The sequence below is a fragment of the Amphiprion ocellaris genome, chromosome 3 (assembly GCF_022539595.1).
Source record: "Amphiprion ocellaris isolate individual 3 ecotype Okinawa chromosome 3, ASM2253959v1, whole genome shotgun sequence".
Classification (NCBI taxonomy): Eukaryota; Metazoa; Chordata; class Actinopteri; family Pomacentridae; genus Amphiprion; species Amphiprion ocellaris.
Window position 1 is genome coordinate 13,853,420 of NC_072768.1, and position 11,489 is coordinate 13,864,908.

The 11,489-nt window shown below is 36.9% G+C and overlaps 1 protein-coding gene across 1 annotated transcript in view; it reads right to left on the minus strand.

Moving 5' to 3' along the window:
• LOC111584089 (mucin-2-like) overlaps window positions 1-799 on the minus strand; it is a 35,565-nt gene extending 34,766 nt beyond the window's left edge. The window contains 1 exon segment of the mRNA XM_055009184.1: window positions 658-799. Coding sequence (XP_054865159.1) covers window positions 658-736 — 79 coding nt within the window. The 5' untranslated portion in view covers window positions 737-799.
• Window positions 800-11,489: the final 10,690 nt, after the last annotated feature.

An 11,489-nucleotide genomic window follows, 5' to 3' on the forward strand; every position in this document is an offset into this window, starting at 1 on the left:
GTAGTTTGTAGTGCAAATGTTTTTTTTTTCTTTTTAGTTTTATTATGTATTTGAAGAAAACTAATTATTACCTGTAACTATTGTCATTTTGGTCACTGTCTGAACCGTAACTGAAAAAAGAAAAAACATTTATATCCCCTTGATGTCTGAATTTATTTACAATTAAATTTTAAAAAATTGTGTTTTTGCTTTCCACCTGATGGTAAAATAAGTAGACATTGATAATGTCTATTACACATAGAACAGATATATAACAATAATAATAATAAGAATAATAACAGCTATATAATAATTAGGTCCCACTCCGACCGGTTCTACGAGAAACCAGTGCTTGCAGGAGGTTCCGAGGTACGTATTGAATATGCACAAAACAGCATTGGATGAATGGATACACTATCTCTGCTGCAGTCTGAATCAAAGTGGTATGATGTGAATTCATGACAATATGCGTCAAGTGGATATCATAACTGCACATTTTAGTCAGACAAAATAAGACTATGTTTACATTTCTATCATCCAGTATGCACAAGAAACAAATGAGGCCAGAATGTGGCCTTTTATACTTAATAGACACTCAGTGCCTAACAGACACTCCAAGGTTATACAGTTGGATAAGGTTTCATCTTAGCTCACATTCTGTCCCATTGGTTTACATACCGGTGGTGGCTGCTGATAGTCTGAGGCTGAGGATGAACCATGGTATCACCCATTCAAGCAGCATCCTGACTCCTTTCATGGTCACTGGGTCGTCGCTGTCTTGATGGGGTTAGTGGAGGCAACCGCTACCACACTGCCAAGGTCATGTATTATATTTCACTGGATGTTTGCAGTTTAGGAGGGGTAAACGATCCATTCTGCACGTCACCCTTTGTGGTTTTGGACTCTATATAAGATCACACCCATGAATAGGATGCTGTCAACATCTCTTCATCCTTGTCTATCTGTGTCACAAAGCATCTGTTTTGATGTTAATCATTGGTAAAGCATTAATATTGAAGTATGAGAAGGAGCGCCATCCTGTTGCAAAATTTGTCCTCTATTGTAGTTTGGAATTTAATGGGCAGCAAAAATTTCTTGATAATTCAGGCTGTTGATGTTGCCATCCACTCTGCAGATCTCCCATACACCCCCAGCGTTTTGGTCTGTGTTTGAATCTTTGGTATGTTGTCAGAGGTCAGGTTGTACTTTTATTTTATTTTATTTAGCCTTTATTTATGCAGGTAATCTCATTGAGACACTGGGTCTCATTCTCAAGAGAGACCTGTCCTCAAATAACATAACAAGACAACACTGAGTCACTGACAAACAACACTAAGGGACCTGTACTAGACACTATACAATATAACACTGAGTTCCAGACAGGCAGGGTCATGACAAAACACAACACAGACATCAAAATGGATGTGCAACACACCAAGCAATGAAGTTAAAATGTTAAAAACACTAAGAACAAGAACAAGTCCTAAAAGATGATATTTCCACAGTGTTTAAAAGACATTTGAAGTCCTCCAGGGGAATCAAGTGGGACAGCTTCGGACTCTGCTGTAGTGAGTTCCACATTGAGGGGGCAGAGTAACAAATGACCAGTTAACCAGGGAGTAAAGTGCAGTGGTGGTGGTGGTGGTGGTGGTGGTGGTGGTGGTGGGTGGGGGAGGGGGGGTAAGCACAGGTGAAGCTCTAATCTGTGATTGGTATAATCATTTAAAGACAGGACAAGACTTTTGTCGTCTTTTTATGCGACAGGACTTTTGTTAGGTACTGTAGTTACTTGTACAATTTTCTTTGTAAATTTGACATTTCTAAGTTTTCTTTTACAAATGTGAGTTTTTATATTAATTTGACATGTGCACACCAGGCTGATAGATGGATGCGGCCATGCATATTAGTCATTACTGTGCTTGCTACAAGTAACGTTGGCTGCTAGTGTAATCAGAACTAATGTAATGTTAGCTTTGTCAACAAACCTTTCCACAGAATCCATCAAAGTAGACACTGTCTATTGTGAAAGCACATAGTGTTTTCTTTTCATACTGTAGAGCCAACAGGAACCATTGGACTGACACGTAGCAACCAAGAAAGGCATCGTGTTGATACTGAAAAATTTAGTTCTACATAAACACTATGAAGCCTACTTATATGTTAGGTAGAATATATTCAAACACATAACAGAGGTTTAGACTAGATGCTATACATTTGTAGTACACTGCTAATCTAAAAAATAAGTCGCACACTCTATAATATTTCATTAGACCGCCTTTAGCTTTGAGTATGGCACACATTTGTTGTGGCATCATTTCGATAAGCTTCTGCAATGTCACAGCGTTTATTTCTGTCCAGAGATGCATTCATTTTTCACCAAGATCTTCTATTGACGATGGGAGAGTCGGACCGCTGTGCTAAGTCTTCTCCAGCACATCCCAAAGATTCTCAATGGGGCTGAGGTCTGGACTCTGTGGAGGCCAATCCATGTGTGAAAATGATGTCTCATGCTCCCTGATCCACTCATTCTCAATGTGAGCCCCATGAATCCTGGCATCGTCATCTTGGAATATGCTCGTGCCATAGGTCAAGAAAAATTCCACTGATAGAAAGACGTGGTCATTCACTGTATTCAGGTAGTCAGCTGACCTCATTCTTTGGGAACATAACGTTGCTGAACCTGACCAACCTCAGATCATAACCCTAACCGCCACAAGCTTGTAGGCACTAGCCATGATCAGTGCATCACTTTATCCGCCTCTCTTCTTACCCTGATGTGCCCATCACTTTAGAACAGGATAAATCTGGACCCATCAGACCACATGACCTTCTTTTAGAGTCCAATCTTTATCCTACCTAGCAAATTGAAGCCATTTTTTTTCTGATTAGCCTCACTGATCAGTGGTTTTCTTAGAGCTACACAGCTGTTAAGTCCCAATCCTTTAAGTTCCCTTCACATAGTGGTGAATTCACCTGTTGATTTTCTATGATCATCTAAGAGCTTGTTCAGACCACATTTCTTCCTCGAAGATGATGGTACACCACTGTCCTTCAGGTTTTAATATTGGGTTGGACGGTTCTTAACCTGATTTTAGTAGTTTCAGAAATCTTCTTAGTTGTTTTCTTTGCTAGGTGCAGCCAATAATTTGAAACTTCTAAAACAGATTTACATCCTTTCCATGACCACAGGATATGTCTTCCACATGGCTGTTTAAGAAATGAGAAGCTCCTCACTGCATCAGTTCCAGTTAAATAAGTTGTTGCCAGCTGAAACACATTCATCACTGCAGTAATTATCCAATGGAAGGCTCTTACCAATTTGCTTAGTTAAATCCAAGTGGCAACTTTTTTGGACAGGCAGTGTATATGCTTATATAGCAGTTTTTTTTAAACTAGTGGAGTATGAAAATGTATTGGGGAAAATTTATGTATTTTATGATATTCTTGTTTGGTTTTTTGTCGCATTTGTATGGAAAAGCTTGTGTTGTATTCTGACACACTATTGTTTGAACAGCCTCAGTGACAGTCATGCCAATGTGTTTGTGCAATGGTAACAGGTGTTGAAAGTTAAATAGTGCTATATCAATATTGATAACATCTTGCACAGTCCTGTCTCTACTCAAATGTGTCTCTGGGCAATTCAGCCAAAAATCTATCCTCCCTGAATAAACATATTGCTCCCTGTTTCTGAGAAATGAAGCTTCCTTCCTCATCATACAGCTATCTACATGTGGGAGTTGTTCAAAGCCATGTTTGCTCTTGGAGGAGCTTCCATCTGCGATGTTATTTGAGAACATGCAAAAATAATTTTGTAATTTCTTTTTGGTCCCAAGAAGCCTAGATCAGAGTGAACGGACTTCAGAAAACTAACAAAAAGCTAAACATAATGGGATGGCACACAGGCTACATGATTATACCACTACCACCAGCTGACTATAAGACCCTCAATTAACCACTGTTGTTGTTGGCTAACTTGTTGTGTGATTGGAAGTGTGAACTTACGCAGGGAACCGTTTCTTAGGAGCTGGCCTGGTGAGCTTGGAGTTTGGAGCATTGCTTCTCAGTGTAGCGTCCCCTTGGATTCATTCAGCAAGACGTAGAGAGTTTCAAACGGGTGTCGATTTTATTCTCACTCTCGACGAGCACCGTGTACCATAGGCACCGTGAAAACTACAGAATTAAACAGAATACAAAATGCCGCACTGTAGTATCACAAATAATTCAGATATAAATCATGTTCACATATTAATCATGTTTACATCCAATATAAATAAATACAACTCATCTGATAATAATACACACTTTAAATTTTCATACCTCATTCCGCTCTCCAAGGGCGCTAATTTAAGTGTTAGCCATCAGCTAGCATGCTTTCTAGCTCGATAAACACACACGTCGCTGTTCAGAGTTATGAACACAAAACAATGAGGTAAGTCACAACGTAAACCTTCCCCTAATACAATTCAAACAGATAAATATGATGTATAACTACTGTTTTAGATAGCTTTTACCGTTCCTCCGACGATGCGTGACCACAACGTTGTAGACAAAGAAACAGGAAGTTCAGTATCACAAAACAACAGAAGAAGAAACGCGCGCGTAACAAAATAAAAGCGGAACAGACCACAAGGTGGCATTGCAGGACTACAATGTCTTGTTAATACATAAACAATACTGTGCAGGAGAACAATAATACAATTTGTCAGACATTTACACTCAGTGCAAGAAAATAAGTGAAAACAGGTTGAAAATGTGTGTGGTGTGTTTATCTTTATCTTGTTGCACTGAAAGGTTGATAAGTTTATATGTATTAAATGTATATATTACAACTGATGACACACTTTCCTCTTCGTCAACAAGTTCACTTTTTCAAAACTGTCCTGGCAGTCCTCTTCAGTATTATTCTATATCGCTTGGCAAACGATTTATCCAATCTGCAGCAGTTTACGATACAGCGCGGACTTCCAGCGCGGACATCCACACTGTGTTGTGCATATACTATATATGTAGTGATGCACTCAACTGCTTCGAATCACCTGATTGGTTCGGTTTGTTATGTGAATCACTCAGCGGGATCGAGTGTTCCGGGATAGGAGATCCCTATTTAGTGTTGTTCATTTGAATTGTTTTTCGCAGAATAGATTGGTTTTTTTGCTGTTGTTTTTGCTTTGAGAGTTAGTAGTATGTCAGATTTCGTATTTCGTAGAGAATAGATAGATAGATAGATAGATAAATTATATATATATATATATATATATATATATATATATATATATATATGTATGTATGTATGTATGTATGTATGTATGTATGTATGTATGTATGTATATATATATATATATATATATATATATATATATATATATATATATATATATATATATATATATATATATATATATATATTCCCAACTCACCACCCCCATGCTACAACACCTGGCACAGAACCTTGTCAGGTGCTTAGCTGACAGACTACAAACCAAAGAAAAGAACAGTTCACTGACTGTTGCTACACTTGTGGCTCTGCAGTTCAAAACTTTTGGATTCACCAATCAGAGTGGCAGCCAGTGTGAAATAACGTTTAATAACAGAATGCACAACAATTAACATAAAGAATACCAAGCAGCAGTCATCTACATCACAAGCACCACCTCAGCCTCGTCCTCCACCACCAGCAGCACCTTCCACAGGTATTCTTTTTCTCTTCTGAATAGGGAATGACTGACATTTCTGGTGACGATGATGATGATCTTCAGTATTTTTCAGTTCAACTGTGGAGCCTATTAGACGAAGACGCAAGTAGAGCCTGGCAAATGCAAAGCGCCACAGCGAATGCAATTGTAGAAAGAACGGCAGACCCACTGGCTTACTGGGCAACCCACAACCCAAACTTGTACAATGGAGCCAAACATTTCCTGTGTACCTCAGCCTCATCTGTGCCGTGTGAACAGGTTTTTTTTTTTTTTTCTAAGGCTGGGGAGATAGTGAGTAAAAGAAGGAACTGCTTGAGTCCCAAACAATGTTCCCTGTAATTTTTCCTGAGTCTGAGCAAACACACAAACTCCCTGAGCGTCCCTTGGACCACTGTGAGCAACATCAGACGTGTGCACTGTGGTCACCAGCATCACATCCATTCAAGTTACATGGTTCATTAAAAGAATCAAATTACAGCGTTTACATTTCTGTTAAAACACTTTGTCAACAGGAGCCAGTTGAAGGCTGCAGTGATTTTAGTGACACTACAATGTATAAGAGTGAAGTTATTGAATATTTGTCTCTCTTTACTGTTGCAGTGGTTTTGCAAATTGCAGACGGACCCTGTTCACTCCATAGACACCAATGTTATTCCTGTAGCTTGAAAGACAGCTACTTTTGATAAAACTGGGCTTGTAGCACATTGTCTGCCTTGCAACAATGGGAAAGAGGCACCGTTTATGTTTTGACAACCTATATCTAATGAGTTATTGATGCTGGAAGTCTGAATCTGTGAATATCTTTCCAACTTTACTGAACTTGGGGCCACTACCACCTAAGGAGTGATATATTTAATTTTGAAAAAAGCATTTAGCCATACTTAAAGCTTTAAGTGCTTTATTAACACGAAACTAAAAATTTTGTATTGTTTTATTATCACAGGTTCTGTCTGAAAAGAGGTGGCATCATTTTAAACAGTGAAATCAAACTAATAAAATCTAATGACCAACCAGTGAGCAATACTGGATTCTGCAAAAACATAAACAACTTTTTTAAAAAAAAATCTAAATCTTATCTTAACACAGTTAATGTATTAACTTATTTTTGTGTGTATGCATGTATTTATTGATTTATTTAGTACTGTTAACATATCAGAGTTCTGAGTGAATTTTTCTTAAGATAGGCAAAGGCCATTTATTGATTACATGTAGGCTGTTAAATGTTTATTAAAAACTAAACAGCATTTTAAAAAAACAACTTAGGCATTTATTGAGTCACTAAAATACTGTAGAGTACAGACCACATCAGCATGATTATAAGCATCCTCTGGTAAATAACCAACCAGATACTGATGTCTCTCACCATATCGACTTCAGGAGATGACTGGGGGATGATAAACTGTGACCTACTGGTTGGGTTCTCTCTGTTCTCATGTTTCTTACATGTTTGTCCCCTGACAGCCGGGTCCTAATGTTTTTTGAGCAACACACCATACTATGACGTTTTCACAATGATGGTTCTACTATGAAGCCAGTTTAACATGTTCAGGTGTTCTTTGTGTGAAAACTCAGAGATTTCAGGTATCAGAAGGTGGTTTTCAACTTTCTTCGTTAACTTTCTGCTTCAACTTGAAACTAAATTTCCTTCACTAACCCAGCCCTCTGGACTTCCAGTAAGCTGTGTTCCTATTGGCTGTCCAGGTGGCTGCTTGGTGTTATCAGGAACACCTGAGCAGCTCAGTGTCTTCCTGCTTTATTTGGCTGCAGACAAACATTTCCTCTGCTTCTCTTCACCACAGAACCGGGTTTGGCTCCATTGCTTTAGTCTGTTCTTTAGGCGTTGGCTTGCAGCTTCCAGCAGTAAAATCGTCTTTAATGTGTTTCTTGGTGTGTTTTAGGGCTTTGTACCAGATAGTTGTCTTGGTAAATGTGGTTCTTTAGCCACAGTTAGCACATGGTGCTAATGTGTGCAGTGATTAGTGGATTTGGTACAGCTGAGTTGTGTCTTTATCTTGGCTGTAGTGAGTCTTTAGAGGTTTTTGGTCAGACACATTCTGTATTCTTGTTTGAGAACCGATGTTGATTGTCCAGAAGGTAAGAGTTCCTGTCCTGATTCTCTGTTTAAAGAGGTTCTCTGGTAGGCTGCAGGAGACTTTAGCGTTTGGGTTGTGCTAGTTTGGTTTTTGTACGGTTTCATTTGGACGACTATCTTGAGGCCCCTCCATGTGGTTTAGTGAGGTTTTCTGGAACAGTTCTACAAAGCAACCTGCAGCAGAAGAGACTTTGAGAGTTTTTAGGAAGTTCTGGAGACCAGACTTTAGAGCAGCAGAAACATTTGTCAGCAGTTTGAGCAGGAGAAGGTGAGCTTCAGAGTAGAAATGAGATGGAAACCTTCTTGACCCGTGTGGTGAGGTCCTGTACCAAGAGTTTGAGCAGGTTGTGAAGAGTCTGTAGTTCTTTGGTCTGAAAGCACAAGAGTCGACTCATTAAAGGAGAAAACAGGAGATATTGTTGGTTCTTCTGTCGCTCTGCAGTTTCCTTGGACTGAATATCAAGTCCATATTATAAATGATTTCCCATGTGAGCCCAAGAAGACTTCAATAAACTCCCCCCATCCCCTGGACACAACATATTTTATTACCATGTTAAATCTTTTTTTTTTTGTTTTTTGTTTTTTTAAATGTTTTTGAGTTTTAATCATAGTTTTTTCTCTTTGCTTGTTTAGTTTTGTCATCTGTGTAAAAGGTGCTAAACAAATAAAGTTGAATTGATAAAGTGAATAATTGACTAACTCATGATTGTGACAACAGAAGTATTTTCATTGTGATTTAAGGGTTTATTTCATTTTTAAGGTTGGGGTTAAAATCTTGACAGGAAAAGAAGATTAAAGAAATAAACAACATAACAAAAAGCAATTAAATCAAACAAAAAAAATTAATACAATAAAACTTTTAAAAAGTTTTATTGTTAAAAAGATTTAAGAAATTTAAGATGTAATTTTCTAATTAAACATTTAATTTTTTAATTAAATGTTTTGTCTTTTTAATGGTTTAATAATCTAATTAAATGTTTTGCATTTTTTAAAATGTTTAATATTCTTCTTTAATGTTTTTTTTAAATGTTTAATTATGGAAAATATTTTATCTGTAATTTTTAATATTTGTATTTTTAAAAATTTGTTTAATTTCATAATGACATGTATTGTATGTTGTTGAATTATCTCATTCAATATTTTGTCTGTTTAATAGAGTTAAACATTAAATACAATTAAATTATATGTACATATACCACCTTTTAATGTTTAGTTTTCTTTTTAAATGCTTCATTGTATTTTCTGTTTAATTCCTATTTGAAGTTTTATTGTCTTTATGATGTAATTTTCTAATTAAACATTTAATTTTTTAATTAAATGTTTTGTCTTTTTAAGGGTTTAGTAATCTGATTAAATGTTTTGCATTTTTAAAAATGTTTGACATTCTTCTTGTTTAATTGTATTTTTTAAATGTGTAATGATGGAAAATACTTTATCTGTAATTTCTAATATTTGTATTTTAAAAATTTTGTTTAATTTCATAATGACATGTATTGTATGTTGTTGAATGATCTCATTCCATATTTTGTCTGTTTAATAGAGTTAAACATTAAATTACATTAAATTATATTAAACAGACAAAATATGGAATGAGATCATTCAACAACATACAATACATGTCATTATGAAATTAAACAAAATTTTTAAAATACAAATATTAGAAATTACAGATAAAGTATTTTCCATCATTACACATTTAAAAAATACAATTAAACAAGAAGAATGTCAAACATTTTTAAAAATGCAAAACATTTAATCAGATTATTAAACCCTTAAAAAGACAAAACATGGGTGCCCATATAGCTCAATGGGTTAAGCGAGTGATCCATGTACAGGGGCTGGTCCTTGACGTAGCGTCCCGGGTTCGAGTCCCGCTAGTGGTCCTTTGTTGCAAGTCTTCCCCCGACTCTTCTCCCCCGTTTCCTGTCTGTTTCTCACTACACTTATCCAATAAAAGGCCAAAAAAAGACAAAACATTTAATTAAATGTTTAATTAGAAAATTATATCTTAAAGACAATAAAAGTTCAAATAGGAATTATACTGAAAATACAATGAAGGATTTAAAAAGAGAATTAAACATTAAAAGGTGGTAAAACATTTAAAAAGAAAAACCTTAAAGATTTAATCGAAACATTAACAGACTGTCTGAAGGTTCAAACTAACAGAGAACTACTCAAGAACTTAGAAGATATCAGTCCTTGGACTGTCTGGAAGTTCAGAGAACTGAGAACTACTGTGGGACTTAGAAAATTTCAGCCCTCAGACTGTGTGAAAGCTCAGGTCCTGAGGACTCGGGAGGTCTGGAGGCTTTGAAAGTCTTGTTACTGAGGGTTCAACCCTCCAGCACAAAGGCTAAAGTCCAACCTCCTGAGAAAAACGATCGAGTCGAGACTCAAGTTAAAAAAAACTCGAAAATGGCAAAAAAAAAAATAGATGATAAATGCGCAAAAAAAAAAAAAAAAAAAAAAGTATCCCGCGCAGCTTAGAGGGAACAGTGGTCCCAAAACTGTTGATAAATTATTTCTCAATAAAACCTCATAACCAGTTACATAAGCACACCCTCTTTACTGACCTCTTTACCAATAAACCCCAAGACATACTTTGCCAAAATCCATAATAATCCATAAAATCTTTATTTGCACCAGCCCCATGTGAAAATGACATCAGTCTGTATTTGTAGAGCATCTCATGAATGTAGCAGCACCGTTTAAATGTTTCATAACACAGAATATAAGCAAAGAGTATATAGGGATACAGACAAACATGGGAAATAAGAAACGTGCTCTTCAATAGTTATTGTCATTATTATTACTAGTAATATTATTTTTGTGTCCACTACAACCCATACAATCATCTAGTGTAGTCAAACAGGAATGTGTGCATGGCGAATCAAATCCAAAACAATCCATGAACCAACGACCACGTCTTGATTGCACTTCATATTATTGACCACTAGATGTCCTACTCGAGCACTGTGTGTCATTGAGGCCTCGAGTAATGAATCATGTTTTGAATGAAGTGTCGAAGCTTCAACAAAGCCTCGATCAGCCATCACTATATCTATGTATGATACAGCGCGGATGTCCGTGTGTGTTCCCCGCTCTGCTCGGATGGTGATTTCCGTTGCATTGCGCGCTCACTTCTGCTTTTGATGACGTATCGTGCTCAGGCGATTCATCGATTCGTCATTAGTAGCAGCCCTAATATGAACACATCTTATTCAGTATGGTGCAACGTGATTGGCTATAGAGCACGAAGATATAATTCAAACAGTTAAATGTGAATGGCTACAAGGTGGAAAGTAACCGTGGTTCAGACTCAGTTCTCCCTTGGTTGGTGCACAGATATGTCCATATCTCTTGCAAACGATTCATTGAATCTGCAGCAATAGTACTCTGTGAAATGAACCCTCCTTGCTAATGCTTCCCGCTCTCTACCTGACAGTTCTTCTCCTTTGTTAGCTGTGATGTGATGCACTTACTGCTGATATCTCATAGGGAGGATTGTTGTGATTATCAGTATTAAATCACGTTGGAAAAGCAGGTTCAGTGGGATAAGTTGTTACCTTAGAAGGAAATAGGAGTATACAGTGAGAAAAAGCAGAAACACTGTGTTTTAGTAGGTTTCGGTCTGTGTAGCTGTAACTCTCCAGCTTGACCTGTGTATGACTCTCATGTATTCAGTCCTTCAGAGCCTGGGACTGATGCTTAAATCCTGTCTCTCC